Source organism: Somniosus microcephalus, chromosome 28 (assembly GCF_052327205.1).
Source record: "Somniosus microcephalus isolate GS21.2 chromosome 28, FLI_Smic_1.0, whole genome shotgun sequence".
Lineage (NCBI taxonomy): Eukaryota > Metazoa > Chordata > Chondrichthyes > Squaliformes > Somniosidae > Somniosus > Somniosus microcephalus.
The window spans coordinates 24,289,100-24,316,997 of NC_141014.1; the positions used below are offsets into that span (position 1 = coordinate 24,289,100).

The following is a 27,898-nucleotide window of genomic DNA, read 5'->3' on the forward strand; positions in this document are numbered from 1 at the left end:
GGCCCAATATATCCCTCCTGCGGTGCCCAGAGCTGAACGCAGTACTCCAGCTGGGATCTAACTTTATACAACTATCGAATGATTCCCACCCCATTGTATTCCGGTTTCTTTTTAATTATTCATTTGTACCTGTCCGCTAGTTTTTAGTGATTTCTGATCTGCCGCACCACAAAATCCTCTATAACCATGGACATAAGCACAACTGCTCCAGCGTCACACACAGACCTTTTTAGATTAATTTATTAGCAACAGGATCACAAAGCAAACAGCAATTTAAAAAAGTCAGAAATTCAAAAAAACACAAAACATTTGCTGGAAGCACACAACAGGTTCCACAAGGATCAGTGCTGGGACCGCTGTTCACAATTCACATTAACGATTTAGACCTTGGAATCAAAAACACAATTTCTAAATTTGCAGATGACACCAAATTGGGGGAGGGGGGATAGTCAATACTGAGGAGGACTGCAACAAATTACAGGAGGACATTAATAAACTTGTAGAATGGGCATATAAATGGCAAATGAAGTTCAGCACAGATAAATGTGAGGTATTACATTTTGGTAGGAAGAATAGAGAGGTCACTTATCACTTGGAGGGTGTGAGTCTAGGTGGGGTAGAGGAACAAAGGGATCTCGGAGTACAAATACACAAATCACTAAAAGTTGCGACACAGGTTAGCAAGGCCATAAAGCAAACCAAGCACTAGGGTTTATTTCTAGAGGGATAGAATTGAAAAGTAGGGAAGTTATGCTAAACCTGTATCGAACCTTGGTTAGACCACACTTGGAGTACTGCGTACAGTTCTGGTCGCCATATTATAAAACGGATATAGAGACACTGGAGAGGGTGCAGAGAAGATTTACAAGAATGATACCAGAAATGCGAGGGTATACCCATCAGGAAAGGATGAACAGGCTGGGTCTCTTTTCTCTTGAAAAAAGGCTGAGGGGTGACCTAATAGAGGTCTTTAAAATTATGATTGCGATGAGATGAAGGCAGTGTGGATAGAGTGGATACAGAGAGAATGTTTCCACTTGTGGGGAAGAGCATAACTAGAGGCCATCAATATAAGATAGTCACCAAGAAATCCAATAGAGAATTCAGAAGAAACCTCTTTACCCAGAGAGCGGTGAGAATGTGGAACTCGCTACCACAGGGAGTGGTTGAAGCGAATAGTATAGATACATTTAAGGGGAGGCTGGACAAGCGTATGAGGGAGAAGGGAATAGAGGGTTACGCTGATGAGGAAAGACGGGAGGAGGTTCGAGTGGAGCATGAACACCGGCATGGACTGGTTGGGCCGAATGGCCTGTTTCTGTGCCATATAGCCTATGTAATCCTATGTGTTGTACTGAGCTAAATGCAATTAGGAAGGTCTCAGCACAGTTTGGTGTGATACGGAGCTAAACCCAATGGGAAGGTCTCAGCAGTTTGGTGTGATACGGAGCTAAACCCAATGGGAAGGTCTCAGCACAGTCTGGTGTGGTACTGTGTTGAACCCAATGGGAAGATCTCAGCACAGTTTGGTGTGATACGGAGCTAAACCCAATGGGAAGGTCTCAGCACAGTTTGGTGTGATACAGAGCTAAACCCAATGGGAAGGTCTCAGCACAGTTTGGTGTGATACGGAGCTAAACCCAATGGGAAGGTCTCAGCACAGTTTGGTGTGATACGGAGCTAAACCCAATGGGAAGGTCTCAGCACAGTTTGGTGTGATACGGAGCTAAACCCAATGGGAAGGTCTCAGCACAGTTTGGTGTGATACGGAGCTAAATCCAATGGGAAGGTCTCAGCACAGTTTGGTGTGGTACTGAGCTAAACCCAATGGGAAGATCTCAGCACAGTTTGGTGTGGTACTGAGCTAAACCCAATGGGAAGATCTCAGCACAGTTTGGTGTGGTACTGTGTTGAACCCAATGGAAAGATCTCAGCACAGTTTGGTGTGGTACTGTGTTGAACCCAATGGAAAGATCTCAGCACAGTTTGGTGTGGTACTGTGTTGAACCCAATGGAAAGATCTCAGCACAGTTTGGTGTGGTACTGTGTTGAACCCAATGGAAAGATCTCAGCACAGTTTGGTGTGGTACTGAGCTAAACCCAATGGGAAGGTCACAGCACAGTTTGGTGTGGTACTGTGTTAAACCCAATGGGAAGATCTCAGGTTGAATCTGCACCGAGTTAGCTGCACTCAGCCAGGGTGACTGTGCAGCTAGGGTCACAGTGACATAATCAGCCTTAGCTCTCTCAAGGCTAGGGATAGGGGGGGGGGGGAAGAATTAGCCATGGTTCCCGTTCTTAAGTGAGGTATCTGATGGAGCTGGCACCTTCAGGTCAAGAGAGATGTTCCCTGAACTTTACGCTTCCCGTTTTGAAGGCACTGGGAGGTTCAGCAAGAGATGGGGTTGGCTACACAGGCACTGCCTTCATCTCATCGCACTCATATGGCCATTCTTCATGTACAAGCCTGAATAATGTGAGTCATGGTGGGGGGGGTTGGGGGAATGGGGCATAGAGGGTGGGCCCAATTCTGTCCATACCGGATATCCACATGGAGGCAATAGGGGTTGCTTGGATAGCGTTTAGGTAGCAGGAACCCCGACTTATTTTCACCATCTTTAACACCAGGGCACTGGAGCGAATGGCAGCACCCCAGCCGAGATTCAGCACAGGCTGGGCTTTGAATCTGGGCTCCCTGGTCCAGATCACTCAGCTACTGACCACGTAAAAACCCAGCGAGACGGCCCAGCCCTTTGGGATGGTTTGTGGTGGGACAGGAAGACCCGAAGAGAAGGGGAGAGAATACCTTGAAATGTTCCTGTTCCAGGACACACTTTGTGCGGTCACTAGGGGAGCAGAAGTTAGACAGGGCAATGAGTGATTTGGTTCAACGCAATACTTAATGCAATTTATTGTGCACACTTTTGCATGATGCAAGGGGAGACCTTGACTATTGCGCCATGGCAAATCAATGGCTCTAACTATTAAACTAGCATTGTTACAGCAATTACTAGACACTGACAGACTTTGCAGGCAGGTCTTGATCTCAGGAGGAGTCAATACTTTCATTCCCTGCTCAGTCTCTCTCCCTCGTTCACTCTCTCACACACACACGCACCAAATCTCAATACATCAGTCCCCAGCACAGTCTTCACAGTTAAGACTTGATATGTTCAGGGGTAGGTGCGGCTTGTTGCTGCAGTGGTGTGATCTCTCCCCTCAACAACTGCATCCAGCTTGGTCCCCGCTTCTTCCATTTCCCCCAAATTAAACTTTCTGCCGAGGTTAGGATGTCCCAAAATACTCTCTTTCAAACTTCTTAAATTCGCTCTCCGAGAATACACTCTTCTCTTCCTTTTTCACTTGCTTTGTCTCCGGACGATCCTTTGCTTTCCTTCCTCGACTGTACGCCAAAACCTGCAATGAAAATAAAACCCTCAGCATTAGAACTTTACATTGAAAGATAGTTCTCACATCAACTTTTTCTGTGTGCTGGGCCGAAGAAGACAACAGCATTATATTTATGTAGTGCCATTCATAGAATCGCAGAATAATATAGCACAGGAGGCCATTCGGGCCATCGTGATGGCTCTTTGAAAGAGCTATCCAATTAGTCCCACTCCCCGCTATTTCCCCATAGGCCTTGGAGAGGGAGCCGTGGCTCACACTCTAGCCTCGGAGTCAGAAGGTTGTGGGTTCAAGTCCCACTCCAGACACTCGAGCACAAAATCTAGGCTGATGCTTCAGTGCAGTGCTGAGGGAGTGCCGCACTGTCAGAGGTGCCGTCTTTCAGATGAGATGTTAAACCGAGGCCCGTCTCAGGTGGACGTAAAAGATCCTGTGGCACAATTTCGAAGAAGAGCAGGGGGGAGTTACCCCCCCCGGTGTCCTGGCCAATATTTATCCCTCAACCAACATTAACAAAAACAGATTATCTGGTCATTATCACATTGGTGTTTGTGGGAGCTTGCTGTGCGCAAATTGGCTGCTGCGTTCCCTACATTACAACAGTGACTCCAATTCAAAAGTACTTCATTGGCTGTAAAGCGCTTTGGGACGTCCTGAGGTCGTGAAAGGCGCTAAATAAATGCAAGTCTTTCTTTTTCTTTGGCATGGTAGCGGGGATGGGTGACTTCACTTAAAAATGAATACATCAGTGTGCCCGACAATTCACATTCATAAAGCTCCTTTAACTTGGAAAACCCTTGGAAGACACTGCACACAGAGAAATAATCAGACCACAAACCTAAGAGTGGGGCTGTGACTGGGCTGCGGAATGATTTATAGACCCAATTACAGGGCGTTGTGCGCGGTGACCCCATGTGCAGTCAGTTTCCGGTGAAGTTTACAAACTGCTCCCAAAGACTCAAGCCTGGCTGAACAGGCAACTATGAAAAAGGAAAAAGGTTTGCATTTATATAGCGCCTTTCACAACCTCAGGATGTTGCAAAGCGCTTTACAGCCAATGAAGTACTTTTTGAAGTGTAGTCACTGTTGTAATGTAGGAAACGCGGCAGCCAATTTGCACACAGCAAGCTCCCACAAACAGCAATGTGATAATCATTTGTTTTAATGATGTTGATTGAGGGATAAATATTGGCCCCAGAACTCCCCTGCTCTTCTTCGAAATAGTGCTGTGGGATCTTTTACGTTCACCTGAGAGGGCAGACGGGGCCTCGGTTTAACGTCTCATCCGAAAGACAGCACCTTCGACAGTGCGGCACTCCCTCAGCACTGCTCTGGGAGTGTCAGCCTGGATTTTATGCTCAGGTCCCTGGAGCGGGAATTGAAACCAGAGCCTCCTGACTCCGGGGCGAGAGCGCTGCCCACTGAGCCACGGCTGACACATTAAGAAGCCAGTCCTTTCTTCAGCTTTGTCTAATGCAAGGTTCAGGACCTGATTTCCGATGGTCACATTAACAAGTTGAAGAGGTTTTTTTTCTGGGTGGGACTTCAATCTGCAATCTTCTGGCGCAGAGGGGAGACTGCAAGCAACTGACGCATTAGAGATACACACCTTTTGGGTAACGAAGCTCTCAGTCAGGTATGTGGAACCGAGCATGTACCGGAGGTTTTCCTCAGTGTGGTCTGCAGCCTTTTTCTTCCAATACTCCTCTGTGGAGGCAAACAAGACTCTCATTAACACTGAGCACAACCATGAATACTGGTCGGTGATGCATCAGCCAGAATATATTCTTTCCCACTTATCTTTTCTCGAGAAGGGGCTGAGTAATTTCGCTGCAGATGCAAGCAGAGCGATTGGCTCAAACTGAGCCAGCGGTGTCACTTACCCAGCGCCGATTTGACCACCTTGCCTTTGACGGTTGCTTTGTTCTTCTTCCGTTGTCCATGAATCCTCTCTAATTGCTTCCTTATTCCCTTCTTGTTCGTATTAACCAGGCGCAAACGGTCAGGGCCGGACGAGCGCCCTGCAATCGCCTTCTTCCTGCTCTGCCCTTTATCTGAAACACAGCAATGGGAGAGGTTGGTCACCATTTACAGGAAACTCTCTTTTTACCGGCAAAATTCAGGAGTAGGTTCAGGTAAGTTTTACTATATATTAGTGGCCGTGTAACCGGGGTTCCTGGATCTGTGGCCGTGCAACAGGGACTCCTGCACAAGTGCCGTGTAACCAGGACTCCTGCACCTGTGGCCGTGTACGGGGCTCTCGTACCTTGGTAAGTATACCTCGCTGTAATCCGGACTTTTTGATCAACCGGCACCACGCCGGTCCCGGATAAAAAAAGAGTTTCCTGTGCCCAGCATTTACTCACCTTAGTGGCGGTGCAACGAAGGCTCACTAGACTGATTCCTGGGATGAGAGGGCTGTTCTCTGAGGAGAGATTGAGAGGAATGGGACTATATTTTCTGGAGTTTAAAAGATTTGAGAGGTGATCTCATTGAAACATATAAGATTCTCATAGAATCATAGAAAGTTACAGCACAGAAGGAGGCCATTTCGGCCCATCGTGTCCACGCCGGCCAACAAAGAGCTTTCCAGCCTAATCTGAGGGTGTTTGACAGGGTAGATGCGGAGAGGCTGTTTCCCCTGGCTGGAGTGTCTAGAACTAGGGGTCACAGTCTCAGGATAAGGGGTCGGCCATTTAGGATTGAGATGAGGAGGAATTTCTTCACTCAGAGGGTGGTGAGTCTTTGGAATTCTCTGCCCCAGAGGGCTGTGGCGGCTCAGTCATTGAGTATATTCAAGGCGGAGATCGACAGATTGTTGGACACCAAGGGAATCAAGGGTTATGGGGGTAGTGCAGGAAAGTGGAGTTGCTGTAGAAGACCAGCCATGATCTTATTGAATGGGCCTACTCTGGCTCCTATTCTTAGGTTGTTATTAAACTGCCAACCCACCCAGCAGATTACAGCGACTCAAACCGGATAAAGAGCCTTTGGAGGGGGAGTGGGACTGTGATGGGATGGATTTTTGCGTGGAATAAAATCTCTGCTGATTTTCATAAGCGGATCACAGACGTACGGATAGTTACAAACTGATTGGGCCTGAATTTGCGGGCGAATGCCTCCGAACCGCGAGAAAAGTACGAACCTACCTGATGGCCCCGGAGGTTCAAACACTCGCGGTCCTGGGCCTGCAGGCGTAGGCCTGCGTAAAGGCCCACGTATCCCGGGGCGCAGGCGGTTCGCAAGCGCCCCTGGGATCACGTGGGCCAGGCCAACCAATCAAAAAGGGGGATCCCTATTATGCTTATGGGGATTCCATTTATGTACGGGATCCCCATGAGCATGAATAGGAATCCCCTAAAAAACACAATTATACACCAGTTAAATAAAAATAAACTACATGTTCAAAATTAATTAAAATACAATTAAACATTTATAACAAAAATTTATTTGTAAAGGGGCTAAAAATAACCTATAACTAATTTTAAAGTTTTTTTATGTTAAAATAATTTTTAAAATGTATTAATATTTATTTAAGCTCTTACGCTGGTAAAAGAAGGCCCGACCAGGCGTAAGAGTTTCACGGGCATTCGCTGGGCAGTAGTTGGGTAACTAGCCCAACTCTCCGCCATAGCGGATGTCCATTTCCCGGGGATGCGGTGGATCTGTCAAACTGAAACTCGACGTATCGCAAGTTTCGCGCCTGCGTATGCGGTCATAGGCCCCGGAAAATCCGGGCCAATAGATAACATTTTCTGGATTCCAAACACCATCTCTTAGCCCAGAGGAGCTGCTGCACCCCTAATAATATTCAGTGCGTGGGCTTCAACACGTACCCCAGAGCCATCATGAAATTCTGCAGAGTCAGCGACCGAGCCGCTAACCGTCAGTAGGCCTTTGCAAGGCAATCACCTCACACCAAAGGCCCGCTACACTCGAAACACTGCTTCTGGTAGCAGAATCTCATCGGATTTCAGGGGCAGAGACAATCCTTCATTCAGCTCACACTTCTTGTTGGAGAGGAGAGTGGGACTAACTGGATTGAACATAAGAAATGGGAGCAGGAGTAGGCCATTCGAGCCTGCTCCGCCATTCAATGAGATCATGGCTGATCTTCAACCTTAACTCCATTCACCGGCCCTATCGCCATATCCCTTGATGCCCTTACTAGTCAGAAATCTATCGACTTCTGTTTTGAATATACCCAATGACTGAGCCTCCACAGCCCTCTGGGGTAGAGAATTCCAAAGGTTCACCACCCTCTGTGTGAAGAAATTTCTTCTCATCTCAGTCCTGAATGGCCTACCCTTTATCCTGAGGCAGTGGCCCCTGGTTCTAGACTCCCCAGCCAAGGGAAACATTCTCCCAGCATCCACCCTATCAAGCCCTGTAATCATTTTGTATGCTTCAATGAGATCCCCTCTCATTCTTCTGAATTCAAGAGAATACAATCCTAGTTTACTCAATCTCTTCTCATACGACAGTCTCGCCATCCCAGGAATCAATCTTGTGAACCTTCGTTGCACTCCCTCTATGGCAAGTATATCCTTCCTTAGGTAAGGAGACCCAAATTGTACACAGTACTCCAGGTGTGGTCTCACCAAGGCCCTCTGTTGCTCTTCGAAAGAGCCGGCGCAAACTCGATGGGCCTAATGGCCTCCTTCTGTGCTGTACTGGTCTATGAGGGTTAACACAGCAAAAGAGAAAGGTTTAAGGAGACGCTCAGTGGTGCAGAGAAGAAGCTGGGAGTCAGCTCTGGTCTCCAGCACAATTCTGGTGCAGTGGGTGATTTTGGTAGAGGAGAATGAGGCCCGATAGTGCCCGACGTGCTCCAGCCAGATCTGGTGATGGACGGCTAAAGCAGATATGCACCAGATACGTCCAGGGCTGCACCTCTGGGACCTGAGTGAGTGAAGATGGGGACCATAGTGTCAGCTGTGGCTCAGTGGGTAGCACACTCGCCTCTGAGTCAGAAGGTCGTGGGTTCAAGTCCCACTCCAGAGATTTGAGCACTAAAGCTAGGCTGACACTCCCAGTGCAGTGCTGAGGGAGCGCCGCACTGTCAGAGGTGCCGTCTTTCTGCCGGGACGTTAAACCGAGGCCCTGTCTGCTCTCTCGGGTGGATGTAAAAGATCTATGACACTATTCTGAAGAAGAGCAGGGGAATTTATCCCTGGTGTCCTGGCCAATATTTATTCCTCAATCTACATAACAAAAACAGATTATCTGGTCATTATCACACTGCTGTTTGTGGGAGCTTGCTGTGTGCACATTGGCTGCTGCGTTTCCTACATTACAACAGTGACTACACTTCAAAAGTACTTCATTGACTGTAAAACACTTTGGGACGTCCCGAGGTCATGAAAGGCGCTATAGAAATGCAAAACTTTCTTTCAAGAGGGAAACACTCTCACAATATGATCCAGTTTTGGCACTCCCACACAAGCAGTCTGAATGTTTCCTCCCCCTCCAGTCTGCGTAACAAAATAGGATTAAAAACAATAAAATATATATATATTTTTAAATACAAATTAACGGAGACAGTATCCATGGTACTATTTCGAAGAGGTGCAGGGGAGTTATCCCTGGTGCCCTGGTTAATATTTATCCCTCAATCAGCATCACTAAAACCAGATTACCTCGGCCCCTATTTTATTTTTATATTTTTTATCCACACTTTTGGTTTGCGCCTTTTCCTTTTCTCTCTCCCACATGGCCGCTGTCTTTCACTCTGCCAGCGCATTTCACACTTCATCCAGAGCCATTGTCTGTTTCTTTACCTGTCCTATTACCATCTCGTCTCACCTTGAATATCTCTTAATGTCTCTTCTTTCATCCCCTCCCCCATTTCCCAGCCCCCAAACTGCCTTTTAATCTTTTCATTTCCGGCCTTTTTTTCTCAGTTCTGACGAAGGGTTTCGACCAGAAACGTTGACTCTGTTTCTCTCTCCACAGATGTTGCCTGGCCTGCTGAGTTTTTCCAGCGTTTTCTGTTGTTATCCGGTCATTATCTCATTGCTGTTTGTGGGACCTTGCTGTGCGCAATTACAACAGTGACCACACTTCAAAAAGTACTTCATCTATATATATATATATATAAATTGGTCGATACTTCTGTCTGTCATTCTGTCTGTCATTCTGTCTGTCATCGCGTGTGCGTCTGGCGGGCTATGCGCTCGAAAGTTACAGGGCATACCTACGCGCGCATTACTTCCAAAGAAAGCTTACACTTCCGAGACGGTTTTAAGCGTATTTACGTTTCGGCCAGGCTAAAATCGCGCCCGCGGTATCCGAAAAACCTTCAACATTCCGCTCATTAGCATCTCATTATCCGCTCATTAGCGACAGAGTGACCTCGAGGTCGACCAATCGTACGGCGGCTTGCTGCCGCGTGCGGCCGGGCCCTCCTACGGTCGAGTGACGGGACGATTGACCAATCCTACGCTTTGGTGACCTGACGGTCGACCAATCGGTGCGTGTGTGGGCGGGCCTTATCGTTCTGAACCGAGGTGAGTCGCCGCCATCTTGCTTCCATTCTTTTTCCTGCTTTCTGCGTCTTTCTTTTCAAATATACATTTCCACCAAAATAAAATTGAATTTATTAAATTGTTTTAAAAAAAATCACTCATTTGTAAACCTAACCTGAACATTCTTTTTCCTACCTTTCCCCGTTTTTTTCTTAGGCCTCAAAGCCTGCGCCTTTCTTGCCCAGCCAGGCCCAAGCTAGGTGATTGCGCTTCTGCTAAGCTCCTCACCCCCCGCCCCCCCCGCCACCATGTCACGTTACCCAGGGCAACGGCGTCAGCCACGAGGGTCAGGGTGCGCGCGCAGCAGGAGAGACGCGGCGTCTCTGTTCCGCACTCGGCGGGGGGGGGGCGCGCGGGGCTCGGCCGCCGGCCGTCTCTCAGAGCCGCAATCGGGCTCGGCGGGGCTCGGCCGCCGGCCGTCTCTCAGAGCCGCAATCGGCCTCGGCCGGGGGGGGGCGTGGCTCAGCCACCGGCCGTCTCTCAGCGCCGCAATCGGGCTCGGCCGGGGGGGGGGGGGGGGGGGGGGGCGGGACTCGGCCGCCGGCCGTCTCTCAGAGCCACAATCGGGCTCGGAGAGCAGGGCTCTCGGCCGGGGGGGGCGGGGCTCGGAGAGCAGGGCTCTCGGCCTGGGCCCCCCCGCCCCCCCTTCCCCTTCCCGCCCTCCCTTCCCCCCGCCCCTTTCCCCCCTCCCTTCCCCCCCACCCCTTTCCCCCCTCCCTTCCCCCCCGCCCTCCCTTCCCCCCCGGCTCTCTTCCCCCCACCCGCTCTCTCTTCCCCCCAGTCGCTCTCTCTCTTCCCCCCGTCGCTCTCTCTCTTCCCCCAGTCGCTCTCTCTCTTCCCCCCCAGTCGCGCTCTCTCTCTCTTCTCCCCCCCCCCCCGCCAGTCGCTCTCTCTCTCTCTCTCTTCCAACAACAACATGCCCTCGAAAAAGCCTCGGCACCGCCGGGCACTCCAGCTAGTCTATCTATATATATAAATCGGTACATCTGTCATTCTGTCATTCTGTCTGTCATTCTGTCTGTCATCGCGTGTGCGTCTGGCGGGCTATGCGCTCGAAAGTTACAGGGCGTACCTACGCGCACGTTACCTCCAAAGAAAGCTTACGCTTCCGAGACGGTTTTAAGCGTATTTACGTTTCGGCCGGGCTAAAATCGCGCCCGCGGTATCCCAAAAACCTTCAACATTCCGCTCATTAGCATCTCATTATCCGCTCATTAGCGACAGAGTGACCTCGAGGTCGACCAATCGTACGGCGGCTTGCTGCCGCGTGCGGCCGGGCCAATCGGTGCGTGTGTGGGCGGGCCTTATCGTTCTGAACCGAGGTGAGTCGCCGCCATCTTGATTCCAAACTTTTCCTTTCTTTTTCCCGCTTTCTGCGTCTTTAAAAAAAACGTTGCTTTTAAAACACATATTGTTTTTTAAAAAAATGATTTAGAAACGAATTAACTTATCTAATCTCATTAATTTTCCTACCTTTCCCCGTTTTTCCAGGTAGGCCTCGAAGCCTCGGCTTCTCCTCCGCACCCACGCCCGAGCTAGGCACCTCCCGGCCCCACTCGAAGGCTGCAGAGGCAGGCCTCAGCCCAGCGCCGCTACCTTACTAAAGGGTGCGCGCGCAGCAGGAGCTGAGACGCGGCGTATCTCTCTGGCTCGGCCGGGGGGGCGGGGCTTGCTGAGCGTCAACGGTTACCCTGGCAACCGGGCCCGCCGGCTGTCTCGCACAGTCGCAATCGGCGGTCTTCACCTCGGGGGGGGGCGGCCCCCCTCCCTTCCTTCCCCTCCCTCCCCCCCCCTCCTTCCCCTCCCTCCCTTCCTTCCCCCCCTCCTCCCTCCCTTCCCCTCCCTTCCCCCCCTCCTCCCCCTCCCTTCCCCTCCTCCTCCCCCTCCCTTCCCCTCCCTCCCTCCCAGTCGCTCTCTCTCCTCCCCCCCCCCAGTCGCTCTCTCTCCTCCCCCCCCCCCAGTCGCTCTCTCTCTCTCTCTCTCTCTCTCTCTCTTCCAACAACAACATGCCCTCGAAAAAGCCTCGGCATCGCCGGGCACTTCAGCTAGTTGGCTATAAAGCGCTTTGGGACGTCCGGTGGTCGTGAAAAGCGCTATACAAATGCAAGTCTTTTTTTCCTTGAGGTGATCAAAGGTTTTAACGAGAGGGGTTTAGGGAAGGAATTCCAGAACACAGAACTGCAAAGATCAATCTCTGTTTAGCATTTTGAAATGTTGGGATGGGGGCGGGGGGCATTTAAAAGGTAAGGAGTGCCTAGGCTCAATGGCTGAGGCTGCTGATCTCAGCCTGGGCGGCAGGGAGCGCTGCACCTGCCCCACACACACAGCGCTCCCTGTGTTGGGAGGCCGGAATTACCGCTGCTGATCTCAGTCTGGGCGGCAGGGGGCGCTGCACCTGCCCCCACACACAGCGTCCCCTCTGTTGGGAGGCCGGAATTACCGCTGCTGATCTCAGTGACCTGGGAGAGAGCGGGCGGCCATTGAGGCCTAGCCAGGGAGGCAGGCCCTTTCCAATCCCGACCGGGGCTTAAATTAAGCCGTGATCCCGGCGGGCTGATATATTCCTCTACCTCTAACATCCTCGCTCATCAGATCCAGCCCCTTCCTGATCAGCGCTGCCGACATAGTGCCCTGGAGCCGCCGCACTCGGATCCGTTTAAAGCCGCAGGAGCGTCGGAGCCCTGAGAGAACAACCACCCAAGGCCCCGCAGCCTCACTCCGCCCGCTCCTCCCTCCACAGCGCCACCTGCAGGACCGGCAGACCGCCACCCGGTTGCAGGCTAAACATTACACTACCACCCCCAGTGGTACCAGAGCGGTACTGCGCTGCAACCACTTCAATAAAAGAAAGGCTTGCATTTCTTGCAATCTAGTATACTGTATTCGCTGTTCACGATGTGGTCTCTACATTGGGGAGACCAAACGCAGATTGGGTGACCGCTTTACAGAACACCTCCATTCAGTCCGTAAGGGTGACCCCGAGCTTCCGGTCGCCTGTCATTTTAATTCACCGCTCCATTCCCACTCTGACCTCACCGTCCTCGGGCTCTTGCATTGTTCCATGGAAACCCAGTGTAAGCTCGAGGAACAGCACCTTTACAGCCTTCCGGACTCAATATCGAGTTCAACAATTCAAATCATAACCTCGGCCCCTATTACATTTTTATATATATTTTTTATCCACACCTTTGTTTTGTGCCCTTCCCCCTTTTTTTCTCTCCCACATGGCAGCTGTCTCCCATTCTGCCAGCGCATTTCACGCCTAATCTAGAGCCGTCTTTTGTCTCCACTAGTCCTATCACCATCTCGTCTCGTTTTGAATACCTCTTAATGTCTCTTCACTTCTCTCTTGTTCTTTCATCCCCATTTCCCAGCCCCCAAACCGGCCTTTTAATCTGTTTCATTTCCTGTGTTTTTTCAGTCCTGACGAAGGGTTTCGACCTGAAACGCTGACTCTATTTCTCTCTCCACGGATGTTGCCTGGCCTGCTCAGTTTTTCCAGCATTTTCTGTTGTTATCTTGCATTTCTATAGCAACTTTCACCACCTCAGGACGTCAAAAGCACTTCACAGCCAATGAAGTACTTTTTTTTGGGAAGTTAAGTCACTGTTGTAATGTAGTAAATGGGGCGGACAATTTGCGCTAAACAAGCTCCCACAAACAGCAATGTGATAATGACCAGATTGGCCAGGGCACCGGGGATAACTCCCCTGCTCTTCTTCGAAATAGTGCCATGGGATCTTTTACATCCACCTGAGAGAGCAGACGGGGCCTCGGTTTAACGTCTCGTCCGAAAGACGGCACCTCCGACAGTGCCGCACTCCCTCAGCACTGCACTGGAGTGTCAGCCTAGATTTTTGTGCTCAAGTCTCTGGAGTGGGACTTGAACCCACAACCTTCTGACTTGGGGCGAGAGTGCTACCCACTGAGCCCATTGAAAATGGAATAAAAACAGAAAATGCTGGAAATATTCAGCATCTGTGGAGAGAGAAACGGATTTAACGTTTCAGGTCGATGGCCCTTCTTCAGAACTGAAAAAAGTTAGAGATGTAACAGGTTTTAAGCAAGTACAGAGGCAGGGAAAGCGGGGACGGGAGGAAAAAATAAAAAGGGATAGTCTGTGATAGGGTGAAAGACAGGAGAGATTAAATGACAAAAGGGATGATGGTGCAAGGCAAAAGCAGATGGTAATGGGACAAGTAAAGAAACAAACGATGGGTCTAGAGGAGGTGTAAATAGGAACATTGCTATGGGTCTGGACTCATATAGACCAGACCAGGTAAGGATGGCAGATCTCTTTCCCTAAACTGCCTTGGATGTATCTTTGCCGCAGGGTAAGATCGTACTCGTCGCCACTGATAAGTCTGTGTGTTATAATGAGAATTATTACACAGACCACAAGAGTAAACTTTTAACAGGTCTTTACTAGTCGAAGGTCAGGGCGGAACTGCCCAATAAATCATTACACAGCGCTTATATACCGGTGTGGTCACCACCGGTATTACAGTATACAGCAGCCAAGATAAAGTAGTGCAACCCTTAAAATAGTTCTCTTAAAGGTGGAACGGTTACATACACTACATGAACCAGTTGGGTTTTTACAACAGTCCTGTAGTTTCATAGTCACCATTATTGATACTAGCTTTTTAATTCCAGATTGATTTAATTAATTGAATATTAAATCCTCCAGCTTCCATGGTGGGATTTTGAACTCACGTCTCTTGGATTATTAGTCCAGGCCTCTGGATTACTAGTCCAGTAACATAACCACTATGCTACCGTACCAAACTCCACTTCAAAAAAAGTACTTCATTGGCGGTAGAGCACTTTGGGACGTCCTAAGGTTGTGAAAGGTGCTATATAAATGCAAGTCTTTTTTTCTTTCAAATGGAGATGTTAAACAGGAGGCGCGTTCAAGTGGGCATGAAGATGCCATTGGACTAATCAAAGAACAGCAAGGAGTTCTCCCGGTGGCCTAATAAACATCCTCACCTCAAACCAACACCACCAAAAATAGATTAAATACAAGTGGTCATTTTAGAGCAGAAAAATAGGGGCAAACATTTTTGGAACAGTCCTTTACGCCCTTTGTTAATGGAAGCGATATAAACTTAGTGGAGGGAATATTATCACTATTTTAGTAAAAGGGTTAGCTGGAGTATAAAATATAATTTCTTGTTTTGTACTCATCCTCACTTTTTCACTAAAGTTAAATCGGCAGGAGAAAATCTCCCTCCTCCCACTCCGAAGGTTCTCTTTTCATCCCTTCACACCTTAGTTACAGATGGGGCACAATAGAGGATCACATTGGTTTTTAGGTTCTGGAGGGTATAAAATGCACACCCCATTGCATAACCTTCTCACAGCTAACGCTTTGGTCCTTCAACTTGGGAGCAAGAAAAACCAGTTGGACCAAAGGAACCACAGTAAAATCTTTGTCTGACTAACATTTCTAAGAATGGTCTTACATGTGATGTGTTGTTGTAATTTGATGGAATCTGTAGCCCTATCAGCAATATTCTAATAACCACTCATCATAAAACACACAGGAAAGACAGATCCAATCTTTAACAATCTACTTTGATGCAAAAGATAGCAGAATAAAACAACTTACTCAACTGAAGCTACATTCATTTTATTGAAAGAATATAATTACAATTAGCATCCATTGGGTTCAAGGACACATTTAGCAATTAATCTACAAAAGTGTCAACACTTCATTCAATGGAACGTTACTGGCCTGAAGCTGTAATGTTATTTGTTTCACTCTCCCTTTTACGCCCACCTGAGACGGCAGAAGGGGCCTCGGTTTAACATCTCATCCGAAAGATGGCACCTCCGACAGTGCAGCACTCCCTCAGCACTGCCCTGGACGTCAGCCTAGATTTTGTGTTCAAGTCTCTGGAGTGGGGCTTGAACCCACGACCTTCTGACTCAGAAGGCGAGTGTGCTACCCACTGAGCCCACCTAACACCTAGGTATTTGAACCCACAGCCTTTAGTTAGCGAGCCAAGAACATGGACTCTGTTGGTAGAAATTCCACCATCCATTTTGTTTATCCCACAGGCAAAGTCACGTACCCATTGTAGTGTAATATACGGAGGAATTTCTAGCCACACGCGGTCAATACACAGAATGCAGATTGTAACACTGGAAGCCTCGTGGAAAGAAAGCTACAGCACCGAGCCCTGCATTACTCCCAACAATCAGAGTCGGTTGTCTGTTAGAGACTGACTTAATGGTTCAAATTAATTGACTTTTCATATTTTACATATTTAGTATTTTTATGTACATAGAATAATCCAGGTCTAACCAAACCAACTTTACCACAAATGCTATTCCCCTCTTTACCTTTTCAAATATTCATCTTGATTAAGGCTCCCTCTAAAAAGGACTTTTGACATATCTGTCTCACACAAATGCTTTGAAATTGTCAGACTCTAATCAAACACCCCAGCTGGCCTGCCAGCAAACTTACACAGCGGCAAAATAAGTAATCTTGGAGTTGACCCCGCACTTTCCATTCCATTGTTGCTTTCACCGGCAGCAAGGGTTTATGGGAAGGCTTTGGCTGTATAATTTTTAAATACTGCCCCCCCCCCCTTCTCCATGTATTCCTTAAATCTCCATCACAGCACACTTGGCCAGTGTGTGAAATTGAGAAGATCAGAGGCACATTTGGCATGCGCCGAGTGTACAGGGATTGAGAACAGGCCTGAAACAACGTCGGACATGTTGCTGGATAACAGTACTGAGTGTTACCCACAGGAATCAGGTTTCATCGCAACATCTGGAATTGGTCACTGCATGCAAGTATCAGACTTGACACAGATGCTATTTATACAGTGAATGAGACCAACTTTAAGGGTTTCCAATCTATTTCTCCCTCTTAAAACAGGAGGCAGCTACAGCCATGACACACACTGGCCACCAGACAGGCAGATTTAGTGTCCACCAGCTTTGAAACCTCTTCTGCCCAGAAGACGAGCACATGACGCAGTTCCAGTGGGCTGGAAGGGACATTAAGGACTGCTGAGGTACTGTTCTCCTCTCCAACATTTCTTTCTTGCTGAAGGGAAATGTTATAGCCTCCGCTTGCTATGGCTTAGATCAGGAATCGGACAGAACCGGGTTCTAACCTACATTGCCCTCACACTGTGGGGTGGAGCATGAGCAATCTTAATTCCTGGCCCCAAAAGTGCTGCCCTAGTGACATGGGCTGAGAAACTTCACAATTTACAAGGTTGCACATGTCAAAAATAAATAAGTGAAACATTGGCCTTTTGACAAACAATTTCACTTAGAAAAGGCAGATATTCCAGACTTAAGATTTCAATTTCTGGGATCCTGACCGCATCAAAAAACATCTGGCCTCACTTTGAAATCTGGGCTGCACGCGCACACACACACACGTCGCTGCATTTCAAGAAGCAATTCATTGCGTGAAGCACTTTTCAGGAACATTACTGTGCAGCGGGCGCTCAGCCTCTGAGCGCACCGAGTATCCTGGGTAAATGACAACGCGATGCCTCAGAGAACCATGGGGAAAAGTCTGCGGCTGATTCTGGCAGATGTCAGCTTTCACCAGAAATGGATTTTCTTTTCATTTTTCAGGCCTGTCCCCACACCATTTTGTCACCAAGGCACCATTCTCGATGCACTAAGCGCTGTGCACGGGAGCTGCTCGAGACAAACCACCCTTGGCTTTTCTCTGCCTACCCCCACCCCACCTTCCTTGTGAAAGGCTGAGCCTCCAGTTTATTCACCAACTTGAGAAACCCACAAATATGAATAGAAGCAACATTAAAAGGGAAGGTCATCTATTGTTGCCACAAACAACACCGAAGAACTCCAGCCAAGTACTTGGAGTATCGCTTTAACAGGGAGCAGATTGAACCTTTAAAGAATCTCTACAAGCTTTGGTTTTAAAGGCTCCCTCCTCCTATCTCCCAACCAATATTCCCTCTAAGCTGCATGGCCGCACAGTAATGGGAAAGGTCACACGCAGGCCGCTCACCGGCTTTTCCATTGTAAATACCGCGCATGTGCAGAAATTTAAAGGGACCACGCAGTAAAAGAAACAGGCTGTGCAGAACAAAGTGCAGCTTACAGGGAACGTTGCTCCCAACCCAATAAAAGATAAATGTGAGAAGTCACACAACACCAGGTTATAGTCCAACAGCTTTATTTGAAATCACAAGCTTTCGGAGCGCTGCTCCTTCGTCAGGTGAAGTGAGGAGAAGCATACAGGCACAGCATATATAGTCAGAGAAAACTGCCAAATGATTACAGGTAATCTTTCTAACTGCCCTTTAGTCAGTTTTCTCTGACTATATATGCTGTGCCTGTATGCTTCTCTTCACTTCACCTGACGAAGGAGCAGCGCTCCAAAAGCTTGTGATTTCAAATAAAGCTGTTGGACTATAACCTGGTGTTGTGTGACTTCTCACATTTGTCCACCCCAGTCCAACACCGGCATCTCCACATCATCAATAAAAGATAGACTGCCCTGACACTAGTCAAAAAAAAAAATTAAGAGGGAGTCACTAACTTTCCCACTAATCTCAATGCCGGAGCAGCGCAACCTGAAATGCTGATGCCTATTTCATTTTCTCATTTCCCTCAGAGATGATGCAATTCGGCTCGGCTCGTGTGTACCACTCCACCCAGGCACCATCGTAGATCATCACGTCTTCTTTCCCGCAGAGGTAGGCGGCAAGAGCGACGTGGCAGGCGGAGACCCCAGTGCCGCAGGTCCCCACCAGCGGCTTGGTCAGGTCGACGTTGTGCTCCTTAAACAGGCGCTGCAGCTCCTTCTCGCTCTTCACCTTTAGGGTCTCTGGGTTCAAGATGGCCGTAAAGGGGATATTGATACTGCCTGGGATGTGACCAGGTTCAAAACCTAAAGAAATAAGACAAAAAAATAATGAGTTGTGCAAACCCAGCCCAGTTAAAAGAAAAAAGACTTGCATTTCTATAGCGCTTTTCACGACCATCAAATGTCCCAAAGCCAATTAAGTACTTTTTGAAGTGTTGCAATGTAGGAAACACAGCAGCCAATATGCGCACAGCAAGCTCGGGAGGGAGTGGTCCTCAACATTGACTCCGGACCCCATGAAGTTTCAAGGTTTCAGGTCAAGCATGGGCAAGGAAACCTCCTACCACCTAGCGCCCTCCCTCAGCTGATGAATTGGTACTCCTCCATGTTGAACACCACTTGGAAGAAGCACTGAGGGTAGCAAGGGCACAGAATGTACTCTGGGTGGGGGACTTCAATGTCCATCACCAAGAGTGGCTCGGTAGCACCACTACTGACCTAGTTCTGAAGCCATGGTGTGGAGATGCCGGAGTTGGACTGGGGTGGACAAATGTAAGAAGTCACACAACACCAGGTTATAGTCCAACAGCTTTATTTGAAATCACAAGCTTTCGGAGTGCTGCTCCTTCGTCAGGTGAAGTGACGAAGGAGCAGCACTCCGAAAGCTTGTGATTTCAAATAATCACAAATAAATTTCAAATAAAGCTGTTGGACTATAACCTGGTGTTGTGTGACTTCTTACACTAGTTCTGAAGGACATAGCTGCTAGACTAGGACTGCGGCAGGTGGTGAGAGAACCGACACGAGAGAAAAACCTACTTGACCTCGTCCTCACCACTTGGTACGGGAAGACTACAGCGGAATATTTCGTGATGGCTGATTACAACCTGAAATCTGGTTGGTGATAAGTAATGATGTGTACAGATGCTCCCATGCCCATGAAAAACAAATTACACAAGAAAGTTCCAGGTCATTGAAGTCGTTGATCGTTGAATGCCTGATCAGTCATTTGTAAAGGTTTATTTGTTGCTCTGAATCAACACGGATGTTAATCATTAGAGAACATTGTCAGAAATCAAATACCTGCCTGCTCGAACTCTCACTGAGCCAGTAATGTTGCGGGGCAGGGCGGGGTGGAGGGGGTAGCTTCACACACTGCAGAACAACCCCCCACATGTGGAAACGTGGCCAGTATTCAGCTCAAGGGGAGTCAGGTTTCCCACCCATCAGTTTTGGGACCAGAGAATTCTAAAATGTAAACCCAAGAAAGAAAATAAAGAAAGAACCATCTTGAATTTATATAACACCTTTCACAGCCTCAGGACGTCTCAAAGTGCTTCACAGCCGATTAAGTGTTTTAAGTGCAGTCACTATTGTAATGTAGGAAACATGGCAACTAATTTGCGCACTGCAAGATCCCACAAACAGCAGCGAGATGAACGACCAAATAATCTGCCTTAGTGATGTTAGTTATATTGGCCAGGACACAGAGAGAACTTCCCTGCTCTTCTCTGAATAGTGTCATGGAATCTTTTACGTCCACCTGAGGGAGTAGACAAGGCCTCAATTTAGCGTCTCATCCAAAAGGCAGTTTCATGATCGTCATTACTGACACTAACTTTTTATTCCAGATTTATTGAATTAACTGAATTTAAATTCCCCAGCTGCTGTGGTGGGACTGGAGCTCATGTCTCTGGATCTATTAGTCTAAGTCTCTGGATTACTAGCAACATAACCGCTGTGCTACTGTACCCCTGTATTTGAATTGTTAGCAAACAATCACTGAGGGCCCAGGGTAGGGGAAAAGAGAGAAAATGGGTTAGGGTTAGGGTACTGCGTCTTCACAAGTAAACAGAACATACAATGTGGATTTTAAAACGAGAAGCATACAGGCAGAAATTTAAAATGTTATGGAAAATTCAGAACTATATTTCCAAAAAAGCAATTGTGGTTTAGGGAAAAGCACAGGGACGAGTTATGAAGGATGCAACTTAGTATTAAAGGATCATTTTCTGGAAGTTGTTTCAATTCATTTAAAACTATGGTTGCTTGGACAACAGCCTAGGACAACATCAGCTGACTGAGTGAGGCAACCATTTTGTGTTCTGTTTTTAAGTAAAATCTAAGTAACCAAAAGTTTCACTACTTCTATTCCCCAACTGTGAAGTACCTTGGGACATTTTGCTATTAAATGTAAATAAAAAGTGCTATATAAATCAAATTTATTGTACTTAGCATTCAACCTGTATTCAAAAAGAGTTTGGGAAACATGCTGGGCATCCTAACTGCGCCGGAATTCCACGGCATGTTTATCTGCCACCACCACAATATAGCGTAAAGGCGCAGTGATCCAACAATGCATCTAATACACATCATTACATCACACATCAGGGCTCATCTTCTGACTACCAGTCTCAGCCGCCAGCTGCACCGTTCAGGAAGTCACAGGAACAGAGACACCGGAAAACGTGAGCAACAGACACGGAATTTCCCCCACCCACAGGCGAGGTTTTCCCCACTGGCAGCTCGCACAGGAAACGCTTCTCTCGCTCGACAGAAAAATAAATCCTCCTTCTGCCAGCAGATAAGCAAATAATGTGAAACGGCAGGCAGCATCCAGTAATTTCAGATTTAAAAAAAAATTCATTCACGGGATGTGGGCGTCGCTGGCAAGGCCAGCATTTATTGCCCATCTCCAATTGCCCCTTGAGAAGGTGGTGGTGAGCCGCCTTATACAAACAACCATGTGGCTGCTAGGCCATTTCAGAGGGCAGTTAAGAGTCAACCACATTGCTGTGGACATGGCAGTTTGAGAATTTGTAATTGGCTTTAAAATCTGTAAATAAAAAGCTGACAACAGTCAAAGTGGCCATGAACCCGTCGGATTGTCATAAAAACCCAACTGATTCACTAATGGTCATTAGGGAAAGCAACCTGACGTTCTTACCCGGCCTGGCCTACATATGACTCCAGTCCCACACCAACTCTTAACTGCCCTCTTAAGCGGCCTACCAAACCACTGAGTTGGTCCAAACTGCCACAAAGAATAACTCCACACGGACTGCTACACAGAGAGAGTGTGTTTCCACTTGTGGGGGGGGGGGGGGGGGAGAGCAAAACTAGAGGCCATCAATACAAGATAGTCACCAAGAAATCAGATAGGGAATTCAGAAGAAACTTCTTTACCCAGAGAGAGGCGAGAATGTGGAACTCGCTACCCCAGGGAGTGGTTGAAGCGACTGGCATAGAGGCATTTAAGGAGGAGCTAGATAGGCATATGAGGGAGCAGAGAGCAGGCTCGAGTGGAGCATAAACGCTGGCATTTTGGGCCGAATGGCCTGTTTCGGCGCTGTATATTCTATGACCGCAGCGGCTCACCACCACTACTGCCTCAGAGCTGGGGGGGGGGCAATAAATGCCAACCTTGCCAGCAATGCCCACTTCCCAAGAATGAATAATTGTTGTGTTTACAGCAAAAAAATAACAGATTAGAAATTGTCATATGTAAATAAAAATCTTAGGTTGCAAAATATGTTGCAGGATACTTGAGCTGAATGCAATGGGGAATAATACATAAATCTGGAGCGATGAAGAAATCAAAATAACTTTTTTTTTTAGGAAACCTTTTCTGGGCTCGGGTTGAATGCCTCGGAATCTCCCCTCTGGTCTGGCGTCCACCAGCTGGAACTCTTTCTTCTCGATGTTGTCCAGGACCTGCTGGTAGGATTTGACCCAGTGACTGCCGCTCGCCTTGAACTGGGCGAGGGGAGGCTCCGCCAGCTCCGAAGTGACCGGCAGACCCTCCCGGCACCAGCTGGCCAAGCCACCGTCCAGCACCGACACCTTGCTGTGCCCGAAGAGCCGGAACATCCACCAGACCCGGGGGGCGCAGAACATGCCCACGTCGCTGGCGTCGTAGACCACGACGTGAGTGGCGCCGCCGATGCCCAGCCGGCACACGTACTGGGAGAACTGCTGTTCCCCGGGCAGCATATGCTCGTAAGGCGAGGACCGGTCGCTGCATTCGTCCAGGTCGAAGAAAACGGCGCTGGGAATGTGCTTCTCCTTGAACTCCTGCCGGCCATCCCGCTGCACGGTGGGCAGGTACCAGGAGGAGTCCAGCACCCGCAGGGCTCCTGCCTTAGCGCTTTTCACCGCCTCGGCCAGCCAGGCAGGAGACACCACCGTCCTGACCAACGCCATGCTGCCCTTCCTCAGGGCGGAGCCACTGCAAACCTTTAAACCCATTACAGACTTCTCACCGCCCCTTACGTTGTCCACTAGAATTCGTGCACAAGCTAACAGCGCTGGGGCTGGAGGGTGCTCTTTTATTGAACCAAATTACCTGTAAATTAACTGTAAGTTAAATAGAACTTAAAATAAAACTTATCAAATTAAATTAAAATTACCTTGCGGGGGGGGGGGTGAGGTGACGATGCACTCCAGTCCCCGCGGCGCCCAAGGAAGGCCTCGAGCGTGCCGGCGGACACCGCCTGCTCCATCTCCAGGGCCACCCGGGCGCGAACATAGCCGCGGAAGAGAGGCAGGCAATTGGGCCAGAGGACCGCCCGCTGCCTGGACCTATTAATGGCCAAAATAACAACAGCAAATGCTGGAAAAACTCAGCAGGCCAGGCAACATCGTGAAGAGAAAATAGAGTCAACGTTTCGGGTCAAAACCCTTTGTCAAGACTGAAGAAGCACAGGAAATGAAATAGATTAAAAGGCCAGTATGGGGGCTGGGAAAGAACAAAAGAGAAGTGAAGAGACATTGAGAGCTATTCAAAACAAGACGAGATGGTGGTAGGACTAGTGGAGACAAAAGACGGCTCTAGATTAGGCGTGAAATGCGCTGGCAGAATGGGAGACAGCTGCCATGTGGGAGAGAAAAATATTAATGGCCATTTTGGCCAGGCCCAGGAGCAGCCCTACGAGGAGGTCCTCCGACCTGCCCGCTCCCCTCCGCACTGGGTGACCGAAGATCAGGAGCGTGGGACTGAAGTGCAACCAAAAATCGAGGAGCAGCCCCTTTAAATAATGGAACGGGCTGCAACCTCACACATTGAATATAAACATGGAACACGGACTCCTCTAGGCCGCAAAAAAGGCAGGCGGCCTGGGAGTCCATGAACCTACTTAACATTTTATTGCACGGGACTGCTCCGTGCAACACCCTCCAGGCCAAGTCCCCAATAGAAAAGGGGAGGACTCCCACATAGAGAGTCCCCCATTGGGGACCTCCGCCGGATGGCAAGATGGCATGCCAGGGCGTGTCTGGTCGGCAGGCGAAGATGACAAAGCGGAGAGTGTGCAGGAGCAGCCCGTACAGGAAACCCCCCTGCGCAGAGCTAAAGGGCATGGAGGGCATTTCCCCGAGGCGGCTCAAGTTGTGAGGCGCCGGTTCCCGAGAGGGGTTTCGGGGCCACGCACCGATGAGGAATTCCGTCCGAACGGGGGTCAGTTAGGACGGGATCGCCCCATGTGCTTGAGCCTCCTCGATACACCTAGTGGAGTCGGGGCCCAGTGCCGCTTTCAGCAACTCAATGGCTTTGGTCGCACGCCGGACATTGGACAAGGCTGGGGTGGAGGGTGTTGCAAGGAACAGTCCCGTCTCATAGGCTTTTCAGCAGATTCACAGACTTCCCAGGCTGCCTGTTGTATCAGAGAAGAGTACAGCACAGAAGGAACGGTAGCATAGTGGTTATGTTACTGGACAAATAATCCGGAGTCTGTGAGTTCAAAATCCCACCAGGGAATCATAGAGTGGTTACAGCACAGAATGAGGCCATTTGGCCCATCGAGCCCATGCCGGCTCTCTGCAAGAGCAGTTAAGCTAGTCCCACTCCTCTGCCCTTTCCCCATAGCCCTGCAAATTTCTTTCCTTCAGGTACTTATCCAATTCCCTTTTGAAAGCCACAATTGAATCTGCCTGCACCACCCTTTCAGGCAGTGCATTCCAGATCCTAACCACTCGCTGTGTAATTTTTTTCCCTCATGTCGCCTTTGGTTCTTCTGCCAATCACCTTAAATCTGTGTCCTCTGGTTCTCAACCCTTCCACCAATGGGAACAGTTTCTCTCTATCTACTCTGTCTAGACCCCTCATGATTTTGAACACCTCTATCAAATCTCCTCTCACCCTTCTCTGCTCCAAGGAGAACAACCCCAGCTTCTCCAGTCTGTCCACGTAACTGAAGTCCCCCATCCCTGGAACCATTCTTATAAATCTTTTCTGCACTCTCTGTAAGGCCTTCACATCCTTCCTAAAGTGCGGTGCCCAGAATTGGACACAATACTCCAGTTGAGGCCAAACCAGTGTTTTATAAAGGTTCATCATAACTTCCTTGCTTTTGTACTCTAGGCCGCAATTTATGAGGCCCAGGATCCCTAACCCTAACCCTAATCTGTAAGCCTTTTTAACCGCTTTCTCATCCTGCCCTGCCACCTTCAACGATTTGTGCACATATACCCCTAGGTCTCTCTGTTCATGCACCCCCTTTAGAATTGTACCCGTTAGTTTATATTGGGGCAGTAATTCCTCCCCAAACGCGTGAGTACGGAAGGGTTACTCACGCGTCTGGCTGGAGGAAATGCCGGTTTTCAGCATGCACAGCACATGCGCTGAAAACCGACATTTCCTCTCCTCTAACCCAAGAGGTGAAGAGGCTAGCGCGTGCGCTGTAGGGGGCAGCGCGTGCGTCTTGGATTTCCTCTGTTTTGGGGGATTTGCGCGTGTGTAAAGGCCTCCGGTCTTTACGCTTGTAAAAAGCACACGTAAGTATTTATTTTTACAGGTAAGTGGTGTTTTAGTGCAATTTAGAATTTTTTTCCCACAGGTTTATTATTTTAAAGAATCTACAATAAGGTAAGTTTAGTTTTAGACCCTTTTTATTAAAAATTAATTTTTTTCCCAAAAAAATAATTATTGTTAAAAAAAATTTTTAAACTTATTTATACTTAATTTAATGATTGGGATGTTTTTTAAAATGTTATTTAAAGTTTAAGTAGTGTTTTGGGGTGCAGTACTTCTCATGAGTTTGACAGTTCTTACTCTCAAACTTATGAATGAAGTTTCCCCTCCCCTGATTGGCTGAACAGTGCTCACCTGATCCCAGCCGGCACATCGCACTAACTACGCCGCTGGGTCAGGTTAGCACAGCGCGCCGACATCAGAACCTGGCCACTGACAGGAAATTCACTGCGGGCCAGGTTTCAGATGTCGGCGCGCCGGGTAAGTGCACATCGGGGGCTTGCACACGCGGCAAGCCCCCGACACCAAGTTCTGGGCAAATGCCTCTCCTCGTTCTTCCTACCAAAATGTATCACTTCGCACTTTTCTGCATTAAATTTCATCTGCCACATGTTCACCCATTCCACCAGCCTGTCTATGTCCTCTTGAAGTCTATCACAATCCTCACTGTTCACTATACTTCCAGGTTTTGTGTCATCTGCAAATTTTTTAATTGTGCCCTGTACACCCAAGTTTAAGTCATTAATATATATCAAGAAAAGCAGTGATCCTAGTACTGACCCCTGGGGAACACCACTGTACCTTCCTCCAGTCCGATAAACAACCGTTCACCACTACTCTCTGTTTCCTGTCACTGAGCCAATTCTGTATCCATGCTGCCACTGTCCCTTTTATTCCATGAACTTCAACTTTGCTGGCAAGCTATTTATGTGGCACTTTATCCAATGTCTTTTGGAAGTCCATGTACACCACATCCACCGCATTACCCTCATCAACCTTCTGTGTTACCTCAAAAAACTCAATCAGGTTAGTTAAACACGATTTGCCTTTAACAAATCCGTGCTGGCTTTCTTTAATTAATCCACACTTGTCCAAGTGATTGTTAATTTTGTCCCGGATTATCGTTTCTAAAAGCTTCCCCACTACCGAGGTTAACCTAACTGGTCTGTAGTTGCTGGGTTTATCCTTACACCCTTTTTTGAACAAGGGTGTAACATTTGCAATTCTCCACTCCTCTGGCACCACCCCCGTATCCAAGGAGGATTGGGAGATTATGGGCAGTACCTCTGCAATTTCCACCTTTACTTCCCTCAGCATCCTAGGGTGCATCCCAGCCAGTCCTGGTGACTTATCTACTTTAAGTACAGCCAGCCTTTCTAGCACCTCCTCTTTATCAATTTTTATCCCATCCAGTATCTTAACTACCTCCACTTTCACTTATGACTTTGGCAGCGTCTTCTTCCTTGGTAAAGACAGATGCAAAGTACTCATTTAGTACCTCAGCCATGCCCTCTGCCTCCATGCGTAGATATCCATTTTGGTCCCTAATCGGCCCCACCCCTCCTCTTACTACCCGTTTACTATTTATATGCCTATAGAAGACTTTTGGATTCCCTTTTATGTTAGCTGCCAATCTATTCTCATACTCTCTCTTTGCCCCTCTTATTTCCTTTTTTACTTCCCCTCTGAACTTTCTATATTCAGCCTGGTTCTCACTTGTATTCTCAATCTCACATCTGTCATACGACCCCTTTTTCTGCTTCATCTTACTTTCTATCTCTTTCGTCATCCAGGGAGCTCTGGTTTTGGTTGTCCTTGCTTTCCCCCTTGTGGGAATGTACATCGACTGTACCTGAACCATCTCCTCTTTAAAGGCAGCCCATTGTTCGATTACAGTTTTGCCTGCCAATCTTTGATTCCAGTTTACCCGAGCCAGATCCATTCTCAACCCACTGAAATTGGCCTTTCCTCCAATTAAGTATTTTTATTCTAGATTGCTCCCTGTCCTTTTCCATAGCTAATCTAAACCTTAGGATACTGTGATCACTGTTCCCTAAATTGCTCCCCTACTGACACTTGCTCTACTTGACCCACCTCATTCCCAGAACCAGATCCAGCAATGCCTCCTTCCTCGTTGGGCCAGAAATGTACTGATCAAGAAAATTCTCCTGAACACCTTCAGAAATTCTTCCCCCTCTCTGCCCTTTACACTATTACTATCTCAGTCTATATTAGGATAGTTGAAGTCCCCCCATTATCACTGCTCTATAGTTGTTGCACCTCTCTGTAATTTCCCTGCAAATTTGCTCCTCTGTACCTATCCCATTACTTGGTGGCCTATAGAATACATCTAGTAGTGTAATGGCACCTCTACTGTTTCTCAATGTAATGGCACCT

At 48.2% G+C, this 27,898-nt stretch overlaps 2 protein-coding genes across 2 annotated transcripts; both read right to left on the bottom strand.

Moving 5' to 3' along the window:
- Nucleotides 1-224: 224 nt before the first annotated feature.
- rps19bp1 (ribosomal protein S19 binding protein 1) lies at nt 225-12,677 on the bottom strand. Its single transcript, XM_085969610.1, has 4 exons — nt 12,506-12,677; nt 5,292-5,462; nt 5,018-5,115; nt 225-3,417 (listed from the first exon to the last, which is right to left on the bottom strand). The coding sequence occupies exons 1-4, from the start codon at nt 12,558-12,560 to the stop codon at nt 3,286-3,288; spliced, it is 456 nt and encodes a 151-aa protein (XP_085825736.1). The 5' UTR covers nt 12,561-12,677; the 3' UTR covers nt 225-3,285.
- A 2,877-nt stretch (nt 12,678-15,554) lies between these two features.
- Nucleotides 15,555-23,019, bottom strand: mpst (mercaptopyruvate sulfurtransferase). Its single transcript, XM_085969611.1, has 2 exons — nt 22,377-23,019; nt 15,555-18,837 (listed from the first exon to the last, which is right to left on the bottom strand). Exons 1-2 carry the CDS (start codon nt 22,999-23,001, stop codon nt 18,536-18,538), a joined length of 927 nt encoding a protein of 308 aa, XP_085825737.1. The 5' UTR covers nt 23,002-23,019; the 3' UTR covers nt 15,555-18,535.
- Between the last annotated feature and the right edge of the window lie 4,879 nt (nt 23,020-27,898).